Raw genomic sequence first — 24,452 nt, forward strand, 5'->3', positions numbered from 1 at the left:
CAGATCCCCAAAATTCTAGCAAAACAATGCCAAAGGGCCGTTGTGGGTTTATAAACAAAGATTGTATCCCTTTCATGCCAGATGTAAACATTCTCCAGCGTGAGCAGGACACACTCTTTGTTTACAAACCCACAACGAAAACCAAAAAAGCTCCGAAAATTTTTGTCACTTTTCATATAAAAGTGGTTTCAATCTTGTCGTGCTATCTTATCACTCTCTGAAAATTTATGTAAGTGAGACAAAAGGCCAAAGGGATTTCAGGTCAGGATGCGTTTGACGCACGTACAAGCTAGACTACCGTAAACATTTGTAATTAAAACTCGAAACTCCAGCAACCAACATCAACCAAACATCAGGACAATGTACAGAATGGTCAGCCAAACAAAACGTGTTTGTTATTTTTTACATTGCGTGCTCTCCTTTTTGTTTATTCAAGGTCAAACATTAAAACGCGTTTTTCTCGAAACGTCAAAATGGCGGGTACGACAAGATAGCACAACGACGTCGATGTGCTGAATGTATAATATTTTGTTGTGTGACATAGACTTCTGGAGCCAGTGTCTGGAGGTGTTTTTGAAAAGTTTCAATAAACAAAATTTTAATTTTTTGCTTTGAAACACTCAAAAACACCTAAAAAGCAGGACAATTTTTTCATGAACATTTTCAAAAACAAAAAAAAAACTTTAAAAAACTCTAGTAAACAGTTAAATTCAATACATTTACTGTATTTTTTATTTAACTAAGCTTGTATCAGCCACACCGTGATCATACAGTGAAGAATAACGCAACATTCTTTAACATTTATGTTGCATGCACGCAGAAAAATAAAGCATATTTGAATCAACAAAACATTTTGTTGATTTGAAAACTTGTTTGAAAATCAATATTTTTGTTGAATCAACGCTAAACGTCAAAGCAACTTTTTCAAAACAACAAAAGATTTTTGTGGAATTAAGAAAATCAAGGTTTGTTTCAACACAAAATCGGCGTTGATTATATTCAACAAAATTTTTGTTGAAACAAACCTCGTACAGGCTGATTCCACAAAAAAAATTTCTGCGTGTGTGTTCTGTTGCATTTCTTTTTGGATATATTTATACCATTTCAAATCAACAGTTACACATTAATATACTCAACCCCCGGTGGTTGGTCACTTTTTCGTTTGACACTTTTTTAGTTTGGTTGGTCAAAGTCAAACTAAAAAGTGACGAACTGTCACTTTTTACACGGCGCTCATGCACACTATCAAAACAAACGTTTTGTAGTGTGTGTGAACTCCGTGTAAGAAGGGTGTCAAACTAAAAAGTGACCCCGTTCGTTTGACAACAGTTGGTGTCAAACCAACGGGGTTTGAGTGTACTATTTTAGTCATCTGTGATCTGTTTTTTTTTGTACGTACATAACGGATTCGTTAATTCGAATTTCGCTACTTCGAATGCCCGCTGATTCGAATACTCGCTAATTCGAACGTATTCAAATTAAAAATCACTCAACCGGCAAAACTAGTTTCCGAACACGTGGTGTCAAGCTTTTGATAGCTGCCGGTCGTTCCAATTTTGCGAATTTGGATTCGCTCATTTGAATCCAGTTCCATTCGAAGTAGCGAATCCGCTCTGTAAATTCTGCAAAACAATTTTCTGACAAGTAATAACAATCAAATTTATCAGGATTTTACAACAAATCCTAATCAAATGATTGAGTAAACGTCAATTAAGATTTCTTTTTTTTTTTCTCCCAGTCAATTTCACCAATGCAACAACTCTGCTGCCGTCACAATAGAACTGCCGCTACATCAAAACTGCCGCGTTAACATTTGTCGCCATCAATCATTGCCATCTAGCCAGCCAGCGCTGCCACCCACACCGAGCCTGCGCCCCGAATATCGAAGCAGCAACAGGCTCCATAGGATGACTTCATGAGCCAAACGGTAAAGGCCACCTTTTCCGAGCACATCAAGATCAAGATTCGCTGGTAGGTTTCGCTTCGTGTTCTAAACATTACAGATTTAATTCAATTCCAACGATCGTTTTAAAACCACCTTTATGTCGCGTCACACCGCAGACGTTGCGCAACTTCCAACCCGTCACATCGCACGTCATTCGACCAGTTCGGTCCGAACCCGCGAGCGCGTTGTCTCTCTGGTTTCACTTTCGGCCCGTTCCCGTTTGTTTTGCTGGCGCGGTGCGCGCGTCCTGTCAACAATTTTCGCACGCGACATTCGACCGCTAGAAACCGCCTGCTAGAAACGGCCTCACCGCAGGGCCAAGCTTCGGCACACACACCGCTGCCGCGCGAAGAAGATCAAAGTTGAACGAGTTTCGGAGCAAAGCAGTCCTTGCGGCGCGCGTTAGTGACACCGAATTTTTCATTTTCGCCTCTCCCCCGGTGTGTGACACGGATATTGATCGCGGATTGACGAACGTCGGGCCGGAAGTGTCTCGAATTGGGTGATTAAAAACACGGTGACGAAAAGTGCGACTTTGCGAAGGATATTCGCGACTAGAGCTTGGTAGAGGATTCCGTTCACGGATTAGGTTCCGGTAGAAGAAGGCAGCAGTAGCACACGACAGGTAAGCGCCGCTTCCGGTTCGGTGGTGGATCGATTCCGGGAAGGTCCTGTAATGATTCGTTTCATCTTTTTTGCTGACTGAAAGTTTTCTTCGAATTGAGTCAAAAAATCGAAATTTCTGGAACTGTTGTGGACTTTTCTTTCGAACATTCGATTTTTCTCTAAATTATTTTGGAAAAAAGTTTAATTTTTTTTACCTTCTTGAAATTCATGTTCAAACTCGACATCAATTTCATTTGTTTTCGTCATAAGTCTATATAATTGAACACAAATTAGAAGCTGAAATTATTGATTTAACAAAATCAATCTACTTTCTGTTGTATTTTCTTTGATTTACATTTGACTTCTGAAATTCTCGTAGAACTTATTGACCTTTGCGTATTTAAAATCCAACCTTACCTGATTACTTCAACCTGCTTAAAAAAGCAAATCCAAGGATTATCACAGATCCCAAAGTAAAACCCCCCTGGAGAGAGCACCGTTGGACGGACCAGGGTTCCCCCCAGCGACTATTCAAGGTCATTCCCGGCATAATTGGGTGCTGCGTTGCTCTTCTTTTGCCACTCCGACTTGTGGCCCGGTCCTAGGCTAGAGAGTTGCGTTGTGCTTGCTGGGTCGATTTCATTTCTCCGCTGTTGGTCCGCGGATGGTTGATGTTTGATGGTCCAGTTGGATCAGTTGTTGTGGAAGGTTCTCGTGAAGTTGGTAACACTTGACATTAGTTGAAATTTTTAGATTTTGGTGTGAGAAGAATCAACATTTTTTGGAGGGACATATGACCACAGACAAATAGATATGCTTGCCGCAAGAATCGATTCGATTGATGAACCACATAACAAACCTCAAAGTCAAACCATCCACATTAACGACCCCCGGGTCTTTTGTGGTCTCTATTGCAAGTTTCTGCTCGAACCTAGGAGTCCGAAGGCTTGAATGGGGAGAGCACCCAAAACTCTTTTTACTCCAAGGAACCTTCCACCCCAGTGTTTGAACTGACGACCTTTGGATTACGAGTCCAACCGCTGCCAGCGATTCCACCGGAGTAGGCTTGGTTTGGTGTGTTGTTTGTAATTATGGCATGGAGACAAATGTAATTGGGCTAATGTCGAAGTGTAAACGAAGAGTCTATTCTGTTCGTTTATATAGCGGTGTATGCACTTCGGAAGGAATCGGTCAAGAAAAATTCAAATGGGCTGCAGCGGCAGCAAAAGCAAGCCAGAGAGGGTGAAGAAAAGCCCCAAGAAAACGCTCCCTATTGTTTGTTCTGCTGTTCGTAAAGCTGTTTCTTGACCCCTTTCCTTCCGATCTCCATACTAGCCTTATAACGTAAACATCAACTGACGTGAGCAGGATAGACTCTTTGTTATCACTTCGACTTTATTGGCCCATTCATATTGTTTTGCTTTACCTAGGTCGGCATAAATTTAATAAATCCTGAAAAAATAATAATTTTTAAAGTAAATTCAACTAACTTTATGAGCTTCAGACTCAAAACATATATATTTGGGCTGATAAATAGTAACTACAAGCCTAACCCGACAAACTTCGTCTTGACTTTTTTGTTTCTTGTTGCTTGTATTTTCAGATTTTGAAAATTATGACATATTATAAATACAAAAGGGCTTAAAATGAACTTGTGAGTCGGTATTTTGAAAATTCAAAAATGTTATTTTCAAATATTTGAATAAATTTTAGACTTTCAAATAGTTGAGAAAATTTTAAAAAATGTCTTAGAGAGTAGAGAATTCTATAAATTTTTATTAGTGATGAATATATAGATGGACACTATTTAAAAAATTAAAAGAGACAATTTTTGATTTGTCAAAGTTAAACCTAAAAATTGCTTTAACTCAAAAATTCTAAAAAGTACTTTAAAATCCAGATTCAATTTTACATTCAAAAAGATGTTTTAGTAGTTTTTGGAGGTGAATTATAGATACTTTCCAAAACCCATAGCTCAAAGGTTAGCACATTGTCCTCTTCAAACTGCACAGCAACCAAGCAACCAAGAAAGTTGTTGTCTTCTTATTAATTATTTTTTTGTTATGGACAACTTCCAAATTTTTTTGCAGACATGTATGTATAATCTAATGATGGAAAATGGCTTGTTTGGACCGAGGGAATCGACGAACAAAATTCCTTGTGAAATAAAAATTACGTAAAATAAGGCTGGTACAAATTTTGCTTAAAGTTTATTTTAATATTTATATTTTTTTTATTTTTAAAAATATTTGCATCGGCCTTAAGATTTTTTTTTGCGAGATTCGCTCTTTGAAACTCAAGCATTTAAATTATATTTCGGAAATTTTAAAAATTTTGGTATAACGAATCAAAATGTTTCATAGCAAATACACAAAAAAATATTTCCGAATGTTACATCGTTTATGATACATTAAAATTTAAATGCACTTTGATGTAAATTTGCAACAAATTATTTGTAAAAACATGATTTTACGTGTGATTCAAAACCATGTTAAATAAATAAAAAAACTTTTTTCAAACTTTTTGAAATTGTGAAGTCGCAATTTAAGAAATATGAATAGTAAGTTCTCAACCCATAAGAAGCAAACTCTATCCACTATTAAGGAGCTATTACACTGCGGCAAACAAACAAACAAACAAACTCGCACTTTTTGACAGTCTGCCAGAATTTGGTTGTACAAACGTTAGCTGCATACCTTTTTCCTTGTTTGCGAGTTTGCCGCAAACAAGTTTGCGAGTTTTGCAAACTGTAAAACACGTATAAGTGCGAGCTTGCTTGTTTGCGGTAGTGTAATGGCTCCTTTAGTAAAAATTGTTCATAAAATTCACAAATGCATTGCGTTTACCGATTCGAACTCGTTTTCATAGAGAAAATAATGACTCGTTAAGAGTTTAGAAATACAGTCCAGACTCGATTGTCCAATGTTTGTATGGAATTTCGGATAATCAAACAACAAAAACAATATTTATTTCCTTGGGCATGAGTAAGGACCTTGACGCCGTTAGCAATGTTGGCTTTAAAATAAAATTTCGTGAAAATATCACTCCCCCCAGCCAACATTTTTGTCATGCGAAGCGGGCCTCGATGCTGTGTCTAGGTTTATTTCCTAGCTAGGAGCCATCAGTGTCTTAAGAGGTGGTCCCAAGGCCGAGTAGGAGTTCATGAAGCAAATTAGTCGTCTCCCACCCCTTTTAAATTGAAAAATGAACTCTGAAACCAGCGCTTACTCACAACAGAAACAGAGGCCTCTACTAGGCATAGTAGGATAGAATAGAAAAATTCAATGAAAAAATAAATTTGAAATTTATTTTAAAAAATTGTTACGTGCATAAATTTTAAACTTCCATTTAAGTAATAATACAAAGCATTTTGATATGTCAAAATTTCCATAGAGTCTCGATCAATCAATAATGTAATGATATCGGACAAAATTCGTTAATCTGTTGAACTAACGGTTTTCGGATTATGGTTGTATCGACCATTGTTGCGAATCGAGGATCTACTGGAGGTTTGACGATCAAATGGAGCCTAACATTTCAAAGGGAAACATGGGATTTGTAAACAGGAGTCTTCCACTCAAATAACAGTTTACTAAACGTATGATAAGGATACGCTCCTGTTTGCAAAGCTTGTGTGTCCTAATAAAATGGAAGGCACGAAATAGTCGTCTTAACGACGAGTGTTCAAGTTTTAAAATATGTAAAATAATTTATGGTTATTGGTTTTGAGGCGGCAAGACAGGTTTAAAAATTAGGTATAGGAATGTTAGGTCTTGTAATTATTTTTTTTTTTTTGATTTGAGATTCAAGTTAGTTAGTTTTCCATAAATGAATAATTGGATCTAAATGATTAGTTGAATTGGTTCTATTTAATTGGCAGATCTGCTTCTATTTATAATGTAGGACAAGACTACTGACGGACGCGACAGGATGTGGCCCAGAAAAGGTCTTAAGATTTTTATTCCATAGACAAGTTAGTTTCCATCATTCGCTTTCATATATATTTTTTTTTTAATTTCCTTTAAATTGCATGTTAGGTTTCCTTTTTTTTAAATCTCCGATTAATTACATTTTCTTATTTAATTATCTAATAATTTAATTTCTTCCGGGCCTTTTTACTTTGAATCATAATTCCAGATTTTCTTTACTCAGTGTTAAACTTAGATTACCGTAACTGCTCAAGTCATCCAAATTCTTACTACTCACACCTACACTAATTTTCTTTCACCTTCCCCCTCCCGATCCCCTATATCTTCCGGTGGTGTTCATTTTGTATGCAATACTAGTTCGGCCACTACCCTTTTTTTCCACAAGAAACCGGACTTGGACTGACTTGAGGCCGCGTCCCCCACCTTGCTCCGTAAAACGAAAACGAAAACGAAACGAAAAACAATATTTATTTCAGTTTTTTTTTGTTTTTTTTAGAGCAATAACTTAAATCAGGATTTTTTCTGGTACTTTTGTGTATATGTTTATGGAGCCAATTATACTCGAAAATGACATTTGAGAAGGGCGTATGTTATTTAGATATTTTTATATTCTGTAATTTAAAAATTTCTGTATCTCAAAGCCGTTGCCTCGTATAAAAAAGTGGTCAAAGACAAACTTGTAGAAAATTAGACGAGCTTTCTGAAAAATACACGCCATTTCTATGGGATTTTAAATTAAAAAGTTAAATTTTAAGGTGTTGTCACGATTCTAGCAAAACAATGTAATGCTAGTAGAAAATGTGTTTTAAAATGCATTTTACACTAGATCAATTGTTTTGCAATCATTAATTTTCAAAAAAAAAAATGACAGATGTGACGAAAACAAAAAATTTAACGAAAAAAACTTAAACATCGAAAGTTTCAAAAAATCAAAAGATTTTTAAATCAACTCAAACATGCTAAAAGTGATTCCAAACGCAGCTGATTGTATTTAAATTCCATATAAATTTTGATTTTTTTTTTCAAAAATCTTTTTTTTGCCCCCTGATTTTGGGGGTCAACTTTGAAGGAGAGGGGGACAACAACATTAAATAAAATTTGCACCAGCCTTATTCGAAGTTCAAATATTACGTCCAAATATTTTCGAGATTTCAGATTTCTCATCACTTTTATTGCATACACATTCACACACAAGAGAGACCTCAACCGCTCAACGAAAGTCGCCATAACCACCTTTTCACTTGCGCTAACGTTTTCACAGCGCTTCAGATATAAAACTGCTTTCAACTACGGGCAACATGTTCTTTTCTGGAGTTTTTTTTTTTTAAAGGTCCAATAAACCAAATTTTCAGTTTTTGCTTTTTGTATATTTTTGAAACCGCCAGGTGTATTAAAAAACATCCAAAAAGCAAAAAAAAACTGAAAATTTGGTTTATTTAAACTTAAAAAAAAACTCTAGTTTTGAACATGGTTCAGGCACTCACTTGAAAAATAATCCCGAAACATCAAAAACACAATTGCCCTAAGTCACTTGACGTTTTACCTATTCTCGGCGAAGGTTAACGAAAAAAGCGAGCAAGAAGCGAAGGCAAATAAAGAACGCAAGGCTTGGCACCAATACACCACCACAGAGCGTGTAAAAGCGAACCAGTGAGGCCAGGAAACTTTCTCTATAAATGTCACTTTTCGTGAGTGTTCGCTCAAAATTTCTTCACTAATGGCAGCAATAGTCACACACACACAAAAAAGCGCTGAAAGAAAAAAAAAAAAGAACTTAGCCGATAATAGAAATAGCGTGGGCTCCAATGCGGTCTCGTCTGACCATAATAGACTTGGAAAATATTTTTGTAAAATGCTTGTAAAAGAAATTAGAAGAACTTTTTGTTAAAGTCAATTTTAACAGAATTGTTCGCAAAAAGCTGCTCTACTGGTTGATGTACTTGTATTTTTGAAAATGTATTTTTTGCCCCCTAATTTTTTGGGCCGATTTTCAAGGAGGGTGACATAAACTTTGAAAAATACTTGCTCTGGTTGTCCTTGATGACCGGCACAGCGCCGTACTCGTCCAGATCTTACAGTAATCGCTTTAGCACCAAACATTCTCGAGTCGCTTCAGCCAGCGCGATGAACTCTGCTTCCGCCGTTGACAATGCGCTTGCTTGTGACGACAGCTCCAGCTGATCGTCCCGCCGTTGAACAGGAACATCTCCGCTCCGCTGAAATCCCGGAAATCTCTGGACGTGGTATTTGAACAAGCATTTTTGGATTTGATTTTTCGTTAATAGATCGGAAAGTGACTTTCGCATCAACGACATCTTTATTGTTAGTACACAATATCTTAAAAAGCCAAATCCTACGATAAGGTGGCGAGTTAGAGATTCGCATTGTTAACATTCAATAAAAAGCATTGACAGTATCATGCCAAAGTGTGCTAAACTTTCGCCTCCAAACCCATCCCGAGGAACCAACCAAATTAAAGCCCCATCCCCGTTCCCTGAAACCCGCTGTCGAATTAGTACCCTCAAAACCTAGTTTCCGCCAAACAAGCGCGCAGGCCTCGTTTCATCGGGTTCGCAAGTGAGTGATAGCAACCGCAGCTCGGAGAGTCAACGGCCTCCCCCCTTCGTCGGCGATGCGCCCGAAGCTTTTTAGCGAAACTGCGTGAGTTCACACACATGACGGTGTTCGAGGCAGCCAACATCAATCAACCGGGTGGAATCGCTTAGTCACTTAGCAAACGAGAGGAAAAGTGAAGCAAAATTACTCACGAAGGAAAAGGTGCCTACCCACCCACCCACCCTGGAGGGCACTTTCTTTCTCAACGTGAAGCGGGCAAAGTCGAAAAATGAAGACTAAATTACTTTTGCATGTCTCGGATCAATTACCCCTTTGGGGGCGCCGGCGCCGCAGGTGGTGGCAGGCTCAATGTCGTCGTCGGTGGATCCGAGGTTCAAGTTGGGGCAAATTGACGAGAGTTCCTTTAGGGGGGAGGTCGTCGTTAGTGCTAAATAGGTTACAGGAACAAAAGGGAACGGCACCCCAGGTCAAGGTGATTTGGGCCTAGTTTTGTTTTATGGCTTTGTTGAATGCTGATAAGAGTGTGTTGTCAACGAACTCCGCGTTAGCGAAGATAAGGCAAAGGAAATGGATAGGAGATTTTACCGGATCTAGCACGAGTTGTCTTAGGTTACACAATTTAGCCCCTGGCCTTTCTAAGAATTTTCCACCTACTCGAGTGGGCTAATACTATCGGATTCGTTTTGACCTTCGGCGAATCAAAACCATGACAGTCCACCGTGTCTTGGTTGATGTTCTTTTTGCTAGATATCCTCCTGATTTCTAACAGATCTGTCAATAACATAAGGGCAACTCCAGCGCTGGGGTGCAAATCAAATTTGCACCCGGCTCATGAATACCGAGATCAAATTTGCCACCTTGAAAAAACTTCGTCATCCCCACCGCTAGGGTAGCAAATTTGCCACCGAAACAAGCCCACCGCGGGGGGCAAATATGGGTTTTTATCATTTTTTGCTCTTGTTTACCTTCAAAATCAATAATTATGCGTTGATTCATGCCTAGAAATGCTAAAAGTTTATAAAACTTTTTAATCCTATTGAAAATTTCAAAGAATTTAATTTTTCGAAAATGTCGAAAGTTAAACCATTTGCTACCCGATTTGATTCCCACCAAATTTGCTCTAGAGTTTGCCCCCGAGTCTCCCACCGCGCGTAGCAAAGCAGGTGTCAAATTTGATCTCAAGTTCATCTGTAGATGAAGCAGGTCAAGGGTGCATGATACTGATGATACTCGTCGGTTGACACACCTAGGCGAGGAACATCCCAGAAGGAGCCCAACTACATCCGTAGTGCTGTTTGGACAAAACAGCATGGCTCTGGTTCCTTGCAAGTGTCCTATTTTCTTACCTCCACGTTGGCTTGGTTTAGTCATCATGATGACAAGGTGTAACCTAGCTGGTGGCCTGTGGAAACGACTCGTAAACCTTTGACCAGCGAGGGTCAGAGTAGAGACGGCTAGAAGAAAGGGGCGCGTCAATGTGGGAAAGGGAAGTAATTTGTGATTGTAGACGGTATTGTTTTGATTCGCAGTATGTTGAGTCAACTGCTGTGGATGTACCTGAAACATCGCACAACGGGGTTTCTCTTCTCTTCATTCTCAGCTACCACCTATCTTCTGTTTATTTTGTTTCACTGATTTTCTAACGCGGCTTCTGTTTACTATCCTCCATTTGATTTCGATTTTATTCATTTGATTCTCTTATTTCTCAACGCTTTTCCACTCTATTTTACCAATTGATGCTGCTGTAACAAACTGTCTGCTTTTCCTTAATTTGGCAGCGATGTCAATTTTGTTTTGTTTATCATGTGCCTTTTCTTTATTTATCTATTTGAATAATTTCTCATCTTCCCTGTAAATTGCCCTCAATACAATCTAAGCTTGTTTGTTAATTTCTTTATCTACTTCATAAATTACTATCTTTCTTTTACTATTGATTCTTTACATAGTATCAGAGGCGACTCGTGCCCGAATGAAGTACCTGTTCAATGTAAAAAAAAATTTTTAAGCTTTTTTCTTTCGAATGGCTTTTATTTTTACGTTTTATTATTTTTATACTATTATAAATTTCTGTTTATGCAAATAATTAATTAAAATTATGTTTAAGACTTTTTTTATCTCGTTAAAATGTATTTTTAAGACTTAATCATTAGCGTGGGGAATGTGGAAAAATAGAGCAATCGCTCTGCCATCCTTATCAAAATTCAAGGGAAGTTATTGAATATTATACTGAATTTTAAAAGTATTCATCAGGATGTTCAGAAAAAAAACATATCCGTTTGCGTGACGGGACAACATCGTAAACCTGGACTTTAAAAGGCACACCAAGAAAATCGCTACAGTTTTGCTAGCTTATTATTTTTTAATTTTTGCTCTTCTACACATTATCACAAATTGAAAAACGAATCTTTTGCTCCTTGGACTGAACAAATTGGTTGAAATTTGAGTTTTTGCCAGCCATTTCTTTCCGTGACGGGACAACGAAAGGAGCAGTTTTATGAAAAAAAATGTCCTCTCCTATTCATGGGCTTGCAGACCTTATTTGGTCAATATTTTTGGCGTTTGGGGTAAGAAAACGTATTTAAAGAACACTGCAATTTTCAAATCATAATAAAAATGAAATTTTTCATATAAAAATTCGAATTGGAAATTGAAAAAAGTGACTTTTTGGTGTAGCTTCGCTAAGAATCGGTCTAATAATATATACAACTAGAGTGAACCGGGACTACAGTCTGAATAAACACAGTCGTTTTTGGAGCATTTAATGGCATCAAATCTTAAACTTTTTAGGACTGCATCCGCTTTAAATAGAACCATCCGAAAAATAAAATAACGATCATGGTTGAATCTACTCAGTAGCACAGCACCTTTGATATTTTGCAAAACAAGGTGCTTAAAACCCTTCCCTGATCTACTGTCATAATTCTTCTAATGTGTCCTAATGCTTCTAATTTTAATGCTGGGAAAAGCACAGTACTTTTTTCTTTCAATTGTTTCAATTCAATCTATCAATCACACTATCTAAACTTAACATTACATGACTTTCCAGTAGAGCAAGAATCCACTAGTAACCAAGAAGATCGAAGAGGTTCAACGCGCGCAGTTGAACATTCCAGTTCTAAAACAAGCCATCACCAGTCTGCGCAAAACAGCCTGATGCCTAAAAGTGCGCCAAATATAGAGCAATATCTGTCGTGCTCTCGCGCTCTCTCATTTATTCATGCTCTCAACGTGCTGTCAACGCGCTGGCTTGTTTACCTTTTGCATGCAGCTCCCTGGAGAGCTGAGCGAGCTAAGTCGGCTGGGGGTTGGGGGTGGCATTTCGCTCTCTCCCAAAAATGCTGTCAGTTCACGCTCTCAGATTGAACCAGATTTACCAACACATCGATACTGCCGCTGCGTATGAATAGGAAGCTCTTTACATGTGTTGATTTTTTTCTGTATGGAGATTTTTTCCCCGACGTTCAAAGGGTCGGTGTTGAACGCGACGAGCATTTGCGCGTGGCCCGCTAGGCTGGCTCGCTTTGGTATTGGTGGGTTGTAAAAGAGTAAAGGGTGGCGGGCCAAAGCTTTTTCGGTGCATGCAGCGCTGCTGAACATAGGGCGTTGATTTTGTTAACGTATATTCAAACAAAAATTGTAATTGTATGTTGCTGGTTAAAAAAGCACCACGGCACATAAATAAAAAAAAATATCCGCTTGAAATTGGCTACCTGTTCAATGAACAGGTTGAACAGGTGGACGAGTCGCCTCTGCATAGTATATTTCCTTCACTGTTCATTGTTTTGAAACTTCACCTTTTTCTTAAGCAAGTGAGGTTCGAGCCCTTACTCAATTTATGGAATGAATAAAGTATTAACACAAATATTACTATTGTACTTTTGAAAAACTTTTTTAAAATGCTTAGGACCAAAACATTGTAACAAAACACCGCGACAAAAGAAATAGCAACATATAAACACGACTCAACACTAGGAAAGATTTCAGGAGAAAACAAAACACAGTAAATAACAATAAGTTTTTGAATTCAAACTAAAAATAAAACAGTTTTTGCTTTAATGAAAGTTGATAGGCACACTATAAATGGTTAGGCGCTTATACTTACATCAAACCCTACGTAATGTACCACCCCCGGCCGAGTTAAAATGCGTAACCGGAAAAGAAGGTGTGCATGCCTGGCACGAACACTCAAAGCGTGTTCTAGCGTGCTGCTCATACTGACTCAGAGCAAGGGTGAGATGTAGGTGTAAGGGCAGTGCGTGTTCGTCGGGAACCTAGTGCATAAGATCGGTCAAGGCCCGTTCTTACACTGAAAAATTGCGAAAGTTCATCTGTAGATGAAAAATATGTGTCGGTACCTGTCGGGTACTCATTTTCTGATACCCGACAAGTACCGGCAAGTCGGGGGAAAAGTTTTGAATGCGCGTTTCGGAGATTTTTGTATATCTGCTCTTGTGTATGGTTCAAAAATCCAAAAATTCAAAAAAATTCTAAAATTCTCAAATTCTAAAATTCTAAGCTTTTAAGCTTAAAAATTCAAAAATTCAAAACTTCAAAAATTTAAAAATTCAAAATTCAAAAATTCTAAAATTTAAAAATTCTAAAATTCTAAAATTCTAAAATTCTAAAATTCGAAAATTCCAAAATTCAAAAATTCAAAAATTTAAAAATTCCAAAATTCAAAAATTTAAAAATTTAAAAATTCAAAAATTTAAAAAATTAAAAATTTAAAAATTTAGAAATTTAAAAATTTAAAAATTTAGAAATTTAAAAATTTAAAAATTCAAAAAATCAAAAAATCAGAAATTCTAAAATTCTAAAATTTTTAATTTTAAAATTTAAAAATTCTAAAATTCTAAAATTCTAAAATTCTAAAATTCCAAAATTCTAACATTCTAAAATAAGGCTTTCTAGTCAGAAATTTACCAACACATTCAAAGTATGTTTACATGACAGCTGGACGTTTGTTTGCATCAGGTTTCCTATCTCTTTCCAGCAAAAAAATTTTGGCAGGCGACTTCTAGCTGGTTTTTTTGACTGACTGCCCGATATGTCAGCCAACATACTGCGCAGGGCTGTGACAGCTACAGCTCGATCATTGTTTGCATCAGGACACTGTGACGAGGAGTTCGTCATTTTTGAGTTAAATTATGCTTTTTTCACTGGGCCTAGAAAGCCTTATTCTAAAATTGTATAATTGTAAAATTGTAAAATTGTAAAATTCTTAAATTCTTAAATTCTTAAATTATAAAATTCTTAAATTCTAAAATTTTAAAATTCTAAAATTACAAAAATTTTAAAATTTTAAAATTTAGAAATTCAAAAATGCGTAAATAAGCTATTTATATTTTTTCAAAAATTCAAAAAAAAAATAAAAATTCAAAAATACAGAAATTCTGAAATGCGTTCAAATAGCTTAATTTTTTTGCTTTTTTTATAAATTGAAATAGCTTATTTTTCTTTGATTTTTTTTTTCAATATTTCAATGTTTCAAAAGTTTTTTTTTATTTTTCCATTTTTTAAAAATATTTTTATTTTTTTGAATTTTGCAGTTTTTTTTTTATTTTTTTTTTATTTTTTGGTGTTTTTGAAATTTTATTCTTTTTTGTTTGGATTTGAATGTTTTTGTTATTTTTTTTTAAATAAAAAAAAACATTTTTTAATTTTTTTTTAAATTTTTGATTTTTTTCTAAATTTCTTTAATTTTTTTTTAATTTTCAATTTTTTTTTAGTTTTCTGTTTTGTTTCATTTTTTGTTATTTTTTTTATTTTTTTTTTAAATTTTGTATTTTTTTTAAATTTTCTAGTTTTTTTTTATTATTTTTCAATTTTTATTTTTTTTAGCTTTTTTTTATTTTTTTCCAATTTTAATTTCTTTTAATATTTTTAAATTGTTTTATTTTTTTAATTTTTTATTTGTTTTTAAACTTTTTGATTTTTTTTTAATTTTTGTAATTTTTTTAAATGTTTTTAATTTTTTTTAAATGTTTTTATTTTTTTTTAATTTATTAATTTTTTTTATTTTTTTTTTAATATCATTTGAAACGTTTTGATTTTTTTTCAATTATTTTATTTTTTTTTAGTTTAATTTTTTTTTTTGATATTTTTTTTAGTTTTCTTAACTTTAATTTTAATTTTTTAACATAAAAAAAAATATTTTTTTTTTCGTGCATGATTCAGTTTTCCGTGCATCATTCCATTTGCCGCAGTAGCAAACCAGCCAAATAGCGGGTAGCAAAGTGAAATCTCGAAGAACTGAGAGCAAATTTGCTACCGCGGCAGGTACCGCGATGGGGTTGACGTCGGGTGCAAATTTGATTTGCTTAGATGTTTGCTACCCGCGCTGGAGATGCACTAACAGATCTGTCGATAACATAACAGGGTGTTCGGTGCATACACTTAACATCAGGTCCTTTTGGTAGCATCGCAGCTAGGAAGGAACGCCATCGAGAGAACGAGAGTTCGATTGATCGAACCCTCTCGATAGTATCGTAAACTTTTCCAAATAAATCCAACAATTTGTAACCCCTTTCCCTCTCTCCCTTTCCCAGGGCATCACCCTCCAGATCGTCCCCGAACCGGTCGACCCGCAGCAGCAGCAACACCCGAACCAGCACCAGCAAAATGAGCGATCGCAAGGCAGTCATCAAGAACGCCGACATGGGCGAGGAGATGCAGCAGGACGCGGTGGACTGTGCGACGCAAGCCCTGGAAAAGTACAACATCGAAAAGGTAGGTGGCTCCACTAATTGGTGGCGAAATTCGCACAGCGACGACCGCGCGCCATGTGAACGCAATTCACAATAGTGTTGAAAGAAAGAAATGCATTACCACCACCGCTCGCGAGTTTGTGAGGTGCATTCGGGGTCAATCTCATTTCACGGTGCGGTGTGTGAATTTCATCTAATTGCAATCGCGAGAGTCTGGGGAGGTTGATGTGCGGCGCAGACAAAATTGCACAATTTGTGCAACCCGATGAACGAGTTGGTATCCCTTCAAGTCTGGTTTGGTTGGGCTCTGAATCAATGCGCACAAGGTCGTCATTCAAGTTGTCGGTTAAGGGGTGGGGGATACGCTTGTAATAAATTCAAATTATTTTTAGAACTTTCACTTGTGCTGCTGTTTGCACTGAGAGTTACGTTGATTGCGAAGCGAGGAAGAAGAGTGCAATAACATTAGCATCAAAAACAAACTGTCGAAAGTTTCGCGGTGGCGCCGTCAAATCAAAAGGGGTTGCGAGATAACAGCACACACGCGGTTCAACAAAGTTGAAATGTAAAACTTTTCACCCTCTTTTGCCGTGTGGAAAATCGATCCCGTGAAACCCGGCCCCGCTCGGAAAACTAATCGTTTATCGCCGCGTTCCACATCTGAGTTCGCCCGAGTGGAATGTGAGCTCTTCCACAGAAATTCGTTCCCATACATCACACGCTGGAATCTTACCGGGGAAAATGTACAGTGAAAAATTTCAGTCCCGATTCCTTGAGTTGCCCTACCTCTCGAGTAGGAGAGAGGGAGGGCGTAAATTTCCTGCCCACTTTGCATGTGTCCGCGTGAAAAATGACCTCAACGATTATCTTGTGTGTACAACACTCGGCGAGGAAGACTGATGGCGTTTTGGTAGCGTTGGTAACGGACGCGTAGAGGATTGATAACAAAATGTGGTGATCAGGAAAGTATGGGAACAACTTGAAGTAGCTAAATTTAGTGCAATTCAATTGGGGACCATCCACAAACCACGTGGACACTTTTTTTGGTAATCTCAACCCCCCCCCCCCCCCCTCGTGGACAATTGTCCATACAAAAAAAATCTTTTTTGTATGGAGCGTGGACAATCGCCATACCCCCCCCCCCCCCTAAAGTGTCCACGTGGTTTATGGATGGTCCCTTGGCAATAAAGTGAATCCGAAAAAATGAAATTGGTAGCAAAATACAATGGTAACGAGCGGGAAGATGATTCAGATTTGGTAGCGCAGTGGGATAATCTCGACTAAAATTGATAGCGTATTTATTATGGTAGTCGTGGTAGCTGTACTGGGTTGGTAACGAAGCTGATTATAAACAAACACTAAACCATAATGTTGGTAGCGAAGTGGAATGCACTCGATTAGAATTGGTAGCAAATTTGGGTGGCTTTGCATACGGAACAAAAGCATATGGCATTGTATACAGGGCGAAATCTGGAAGTGGGAAGATCTTGAATGAGCTTGGTAGCCAATTGGTAGCTACTTTTAAAGCTCAAAATTGAGTTGAAGAGTCCAATAAGAATAACTACATGAGCATGAGCATGAGAGACCACCCATGGTTGTCCTTCTCCGTTGCTGAACAGAACCGTAATATCATTTCAGCACTACTGATCATAGACTTCGACTATCAAGTGGTATTTCCCTTATCAACAGCATGTATGAATGCGCTGAAAAGATAAAACACCATGATTGCCAAAGCTAGATCAGTTGCGAATAGGTAACAGTCATTGGCCACCAACGGCGCCCGCCATGTCAGTTTGTAGATCTCGATTTTAAGGGACGGGAATGTTAGTTAGCGCAGGTTGCTACTAGGGCAGCTGATTTACTCTGTGCTTACACCCCACAAGCGCCAGGAACCTGAAAATTGATTACTAGGATAGGGTGTTTGGTCAGGATTCAACATAGAAGATGATGATGCGACCCAAAATCATAGTGTTTGTTGAAAGGTATAATATTTTATTCTCAAGGCAAACAATCGGTTGCTGCGGATGAGACATTTCCCGTTTAACTGTTGTTATTTTTTTAATGAAATGGTTTAATCTTAGACAGCCGGCTGTGGAAAGATAAAACCAAATAATATTTATTTATAAAATGATGATTCATGAATTTCTTACGGAATAGACGCGACGAACTCAAGATAAGGTTTTGATTTTCGTTGCCTCTCGAGCTACGATGCTATGGAGAGGGCTTAACACACAAACAACCGACGTCGAGCCCTCCGAGCTACGGAGCTATGGGAAGGTCTTTTTAGCACAAGGGCTTGAAGCACACAATAACTCACCGATTAATATGAATAATTTTCAAGATCGATCTGGTTTTATAACTACAGCGCGACTCACTCCTGATTTTCACGATCCCGAATACAGCACAAAACAAACACCGCAAAAATCCATCTCACAATCCTGATTTGTTTTTTTCTTTTTTTCATTTTTTTTTTGCTTTTTTCACTTTGCACACAAACACAGCCATAATTGAATAATTTCCCCCAACCAACGCGTCCCTTCACTCAGCATTCTTGCAGGCACAATCCTGATTTTTTCTTCACTTTGCACATAAACAACCATCCACTTGCACTGGTAAAACATAATCTGAACACAAACAGCGACACAAAAGAGACGAAAATTATCACGAAAAAACAGGACTGCGCGTCCCCAGAAGCACTGCACTTATGACGGCATTATTCAATTATACTGACCAATCAACCCATGCACACAAACAGCCACACAAAAGAGACGAAAATTATCCCGAAAAAACAGGACTGCGCGTCCCCAGAAGCACTGCACTTATCAGTTGAAGAGTCCAATAAGAATAACTACAGATCACAAAGGTTCAGAAAGTATCGTGTGAGAGCAAATTGGTAACAAAAAGTTGTTAAATAAATTGGTAGCCAAGTGGAAATTTATCAAATGAAGGTTAAAATTGGAATAAAATCGTCACGATCGAGAAGATTAAAGTAGACTAGTTTTGGTAGCTCAGTGAGACGCAAATGGTAACGAATACGATGACTCCTTACTGTAAACATTTGGTAGCTAAAACTGTTGGCTTTGACCATTATTGCTACCATGCTACATTTAATTCACTACGATTTTTGGAATATTACTATTAAAATCGTTGTTTCAACAGCTGAGTAGATCTGAAATTCTAAGAACCCAGTCAGTCAAAATTTGAATAAATCCGAATGATATCGGTAAAATTGGTAACTGTTGGTGACCTTATCGATTTGCATTGGTAGCAAAGTAAATTGTACATGCATTGAAATCGTATTTAGTCTGTTATACAAATCAAACAATAAAATTTCAAGTATTTTTGTAATGGTATCAGTAAAATTGGTAACTGTATTGAGTTTTCACAATTTGAATTGATAGCGAAGTAAATGGCATCACTTGAATAAGAAGTTTATTGGGATGACCTATAATCGGTAGCTTATTAGAGTGGCAACACCGATTAACATAAATTCGGATAAATTCGAGCGATATCAGCAGAATTGGTCTCTGTTTCGAATTGTGAACAACTCGTGTTGGTAGCGTCTGCCTGTGTAGATCAATCGGACCGCGAATTGGACTCACAATCCAGAGGTCGCCGTTTCGAAACCCGAGGCAGACGTAAAAATTCTAAGTGTTAGTATAGGTATTTGGTGCCCTCTCCCCGTGCCATACCTTCACACTTAGGAGACCCGGGAGGCGGAGTCTTGTCGGAAAAAGAACGATACACGCCTGTGGATCCCTTGACGAAACCGCAAGGTGTTAAGGTGTTACGTCGATTCCGTTTTTTTGGTAGCAAAGTAATTTCCAAAAAAGATTTTCATATTGGTGACTAAAAGGTTGTGAATTTGACTGAACTATTTGCATTGGTAGCGAAGTAAAATTATTTGACAGTTTATTGGGATGACTTCAAATTGGTAGCTAAGTTTTGGTAACAGCAATTCGGTTATATTCGATTGATATTAGGAGAACTGGAAGCTGTTTGGCATGGTCACGACTCGTATTGGTAGCAAAATAAATTTAAAAATTTAATTTTTGTACTGTAAAAGTCGTGGTTTCCATAGGGTAGGTAGCGAAGAGGGTTGTCCTCGAAACATTAAGAGGAAGCAAACAAGTTAGAATGGTCTAGAGGAGGTTTGGTAACGAGATTTGTAGTAAATTGAGATGGCCCGATGTTAGCGATACTCAGCATTTTTTCTTGAATGGTTTTGGTAGCAATGTAGGTAGCCTAAATGGGATGAATTTATTGAAATTGGTAACGAAGTGACCTCTTTTTTCGAAAAGCAACATAATGTTATCGAGGATGAAGTGCTTTGGTTTTAGCCAGTTTTGGTAGCGGAATCACCTCGATTGGTAGCAAAATGTGTTTTTTAGAATCATACGACTAGTTAGACTGTTGCTGTTGATCGTAATTTATTCAATTGCAAGTGCTACCAATGAATAACCTACTTCCAGTTCAGCACTTCTCGCAAATTCTTATTCTACAAAGCACTTGACGCCCCCGCACCGAGAAGAAAAATCGCAAACAGCAGATTTTTCGCCTCCTTCTCGCGAGCCACCATCTGCCATTGCGGCGAACACATCCTAGTATACAGTGCCGGAGCATCTTGAGGCAGTCCCGGGAATTATACCTTATCCTTTGCCTTGACTTTCACCGTTTGCACTGCAACCCAGATGGGGCTCGTCTGATCCTTTTTCCCTCACACTTTTCCTCGACAGTGCTGACGCAAGTCACGGGTAGCTTTCTTTCGGATTGAAAGCGTGAAAAGCGGATTTCTGGTGCCTCTCTCAAGATGGCATCGGAAATGGCTACCAAGGCGCTAGCGAATCTTTCAATGGAATTAATTTGCAAACTTTCCGATTTCGTTTTATCGAATAATCTAAAAATATGGTGTGCCGACGATTCGTCGAGCGAGCTTCCGTTCGTTTTTTTATGACTTGAGTCCCCATCGAATGGTTCTCTGTTGGCCCTAAAGCAGATTTTTTCTATGCGCGCGGCCTCTGTCGGTTTTGGAGTGTGGCGGCCGCCATAAAGGATGGATGTTTATTATCTCAGCTAAATGGAAATTTAGATTATTGAGTTTTGGACTTTTCCAGGCTCGAGCGATAGCTGTTAGTGATATTTAGTTGAATTGATTTCAAACAGAATATTTTTTTAACTTCGTCAAAATGATTTCTGTGTCTCTGCTACCAACGGTTCGATTTGGTTTATCCCATCAAATATTGGTAGTACTATGAAACGAAATCATTCAATTGGCATTTTCTACCGCCGTTCCCTTTTGATACCTTCCAAGTTCAGACTTGGACTTACCACCATTCGATTTGGTTTTATTTTGTTTGGTAGCTAAGAGGAACATCTGCATTGATGTTGGTAACCAACCAGTTTGGTTAAAATTAAAGGCGACCTAGAACTTTCTGCTAGAGCAGCTGCAATGAAATTGGTAACATACAACAAATCATTTATTATAAATGTGTTTGGTAGCGATGTAATGACCTTGTGTTGCTTTGGTAGCAAATAAGAACGTTGCAACCAAATTGGTAGCACTCTCCGTAAAAGCATTGAGATTTCAAAAGAGCTGGCTACACTTCCGATGAAGTCGGTGGTTAAGCAAGCCAACTCATTCCAAGCCTGTGATTGCAGGTCTTTCACACCTATTTGTTAGCACTCTGTGCTAGTATACAAGGTTGTTGGCAGAAATTGCTACACTTTCAATAAAATCAGTGGTGAGATCGACAGTGAATCAAAGGGTTAGTTATTGGTAGCATAATGAAGGAAAATCACCCTATTATCCTATCATGACTTCCATAAAATTGGTAGCATTTTGGTAGCAAAGTAGAATGATACAGTGCCGCCTTTGGTAGCTTATAAGAACGTCTGTAATTAAAATGGTAGTACTTTTTGTTGTTATACTGGGTAGTGCGCTTGTAAATTGGAATCCAAATCAATTGATTGGTAGCGAATCAAAGCTGTAGTTATTTATAGCAAAATCAGAGATAAAATTGCTAGCAAAAGAAAGAGATCCTAACAAGGAAACCCAGTTGGTGAACAAAGCGAAAGCCAAATATATTCATTATCAGCGATGATATAGTTTCAAAGATAAATTCTTTTCAGGCAAAATCAATCACGCGTCACATGAATGATTGCCCAACTATTTTTAGCTTCTCCAATTTTGTGAAACGCCAATTATCCTGCCCGCTCGTACAAAGCAAGGATGGATCCGCACCCGAGTCCCATCAACTTTCGCTATCGGTTGACAAAACAACTAAAAATAGAACAACCGATTGTTTGGGGTGTTCCCGCAGCACGCGAAGCCTACACCGAGAAAATTGAAAAATCTCAATTTTCCATTTCTGCATGAACCACCCTCAAAAAATCGACCCACTCCGAACCTGCTTGTGCTCCGCATTACAAAAGGTACGTCACATCCTGCCAGACTAGACCGGGTCGCCACAATCTTTTTGATTGGCACACTTCTCTACCACGATTGTTACTAATTGACCCTCTCCAGCAAGCTGGAGAGCGTTTGATATCCCAGAAGGACACTCGAATTCATTCCCCGGGAGTTGAGATGTTGATTGTGAAAAAATCATTCGAATTCCGAGACGAAATCACTGTGACAAGCCCAGACGAGAGAGAGGTTGAGTGGCCGTCACACGTTGAGGGTTCTAACAAATTCCGGTTGCTAGACGACCTGCTCTCCGGGAAGTATTGGCTCGCTGCTCGTCGGCCGTATGATTCAAGTTTATTGAATTGGATTGGGGAAGTTCACGCCTGCGATAAAGCGTCGTTAGGGGAGGAAAAGTTGAGATTTTCTCTTGCTGCGTCAATATCATCTTCCTCTTGTGTACACGTTTTCCAATAAAACTTTTCCAAGCAAGCTTCGGTATCAGCTTATCTGCAGCACTCTCACAGGATGCAAATGTGTACCCAGCAGTCTCGGTTGTGTTGGGGCATACTTTCCCAGACAAAGCTCCGGGACGAAGTAACAGCATAGACAAATAGATTTAAACTTTGGTAAGGTTGGTAGATCATCCGAAGTGTTCAGGAATACAGAACTTCTAGGCTACCGCTACAACATCATGAATCCACCAAATTTACGATAGTGACAGTGTGGTTCACTTCTTTAAAATGTTGATTTTCTTGTTCGGAGATGTTCCTGCAACCTTTTGATAACATAAAAGTAGGTCACAGAGTAAGTAGTTTGGCCAAAGTGTCGTAAGGACTTTTCTAAATATTAACCAAAATGGGGGATTGAGATAACTTTAATTGTTTTGACTCGAAGTTCTTTATTGCAGACTACGTTAATGACCCGACCATCCCAAGCGGTTTGTTCTGGAACTACGATCACATTTCAAATTGGCCGTTATTTCTCACCGACTCAAACAGCACATCTGCGTCTGCTTGCCCGTGCCAACAACTTCCAATATAAAACAAATCCTTTCCACAGTGGCAGGGATCTGCTGCATTCCCAGTACCCCCCCCCCCCCCAGGAGCCAGACGCCGACGTGGGGGTGGAAATTGGTAGGAAATAGTTTTTCTTCGCCGCTGAACAAATTGAACAAATCGTATTTTGAAATATCATCGTTCCCAGCGCGCGGTTAGACCGACCGGCTGTTCTGGATTGTTGGCAACGCTGCAGCGAGCGTGTTCGAGTTGTCTGAGAAATGGGAAAATCCTGGGATTCCCGGAAAATGCAATTGTCGGCGCATGGCAACGCTTCTTCAAGTTTGTTTTTCCAGGATTCAGTATCAAAACACTTGAGACTTGGAAATTTCCTGCAAATCTTAAAGTTAAGTTGAAGTTGCGCCTAAATTGCAACCCGCAGTGAACTTTGGCATTCCGAGCGGGCATCTTCCAGCGAGATAACCCTTCCTATACCAACTTCCTACCACAACTATACTGGCGCACACCCCGTCGTCCGGAATACTAATTTTTCCGTTTGTCGGTTTCAGGCCAGACCAGCTGCCGGAGCGGATGCTTGATTTATATTTTGCCATTAAGGCCGAGAAAATTGTGGCGAGAGTCGTTCGTTTATTCTGAGGAAATGGAATATGGTATACTCCAGTTGTGTAGTCCATGTCGTAACACTTGAGCTCGAGTGAGGTTAGGGTTGTGCGTGCGGACTAGGTCAGACCAAACTGCCCGCTGTCTAGAAATTGACGATGACGGCAGTGTGACTTGGATGCGTGTGTTTGCAGCTGGTACAAGCAGTTTCGATTTGTAAAGGAAAAAAATTGGTTAAATCTCTGAAACCAACACTAGGGAATGAGGAACTAAATAAAATCTTGGAAAAACTAAAGGAAAATAATACAACTTTTAGGGTCACTAAAACCGTATTGCTAGACTTAATCATTGAAGCTCATTTTTGGCAATTGACCCGGAAGTACGATGGCTGAAAGTTGTCAGGTCAGTTTCCGTAAAAAAAATAACGGTTTTCGAGAAATCTTCAAATCCGCCGGCATGCCTTCCGATCGACGTTGATACAGGAGGGACTACTTTATGCGTTTAGACTGACTAAATTCTACGCAACTGCTGGAAATTAACGACTCTTTTTCTTTGCGAACGCTAATCTTGCCTCCGACTCTTCCCCCTTCAGGCAAAGCGAAACCAACAAGTTTTCCCAAATGCGCCAGAACACGCGTCCATCGACGGCGTCGTCATCATCTCTTA

At 38.3% G+C, this 24,452-nt stretch overlaps 1 protein-coding gene across 2 annotated transcripts in view; it reads left to right on the top strand.

The window, feature by feature from the left end:
* The first annotated feature begins 1,847 nt into the window (after positions 1 to 1,847).
* Positions 1,848 to 24,452, top strand: part of LOC120413039 (dynein light chain 1, cytoplasmic) — a 53,051-nt gene continuing 30,446 nt past the window's right edge. The window contains exons 1-2 of one of the 2 annotated variants that reach the window (XM_039573728.2): positions 1,848 to 1,971; positions 15,606 to 15,786. In XM_039573728.2, coding sequence (XP_039429662.1) covers positions 1,916 to 1,971; positions 15,606 to 15,786 — 237 coding nt within the window. In that variant the 5' untranslated portion in view covers positions 1,848 to 1,915. Of the gene's footprint in view, positions 1,972 to 2,285; positions 2,571 to 15,605; positions 15,787 to 24,452 lie in introns of those variants that run through there. The other variant, XM_039573729.2, reaches the window with a different exon arrangement.

This window comes from Culex pipiens, chromosome 3 (genome assembly GCF_016801865.2).
Source record: "Culex pipiens pallens isolate TS chromosome 3, TS_CPP_V2, whole genome shotgun sequence".
Lineage (NCBI taxonomy): Eukaryota > Metazoa > Arthropoda > Insecta > Diptera > Culicidae > Culex > Culex pipiens.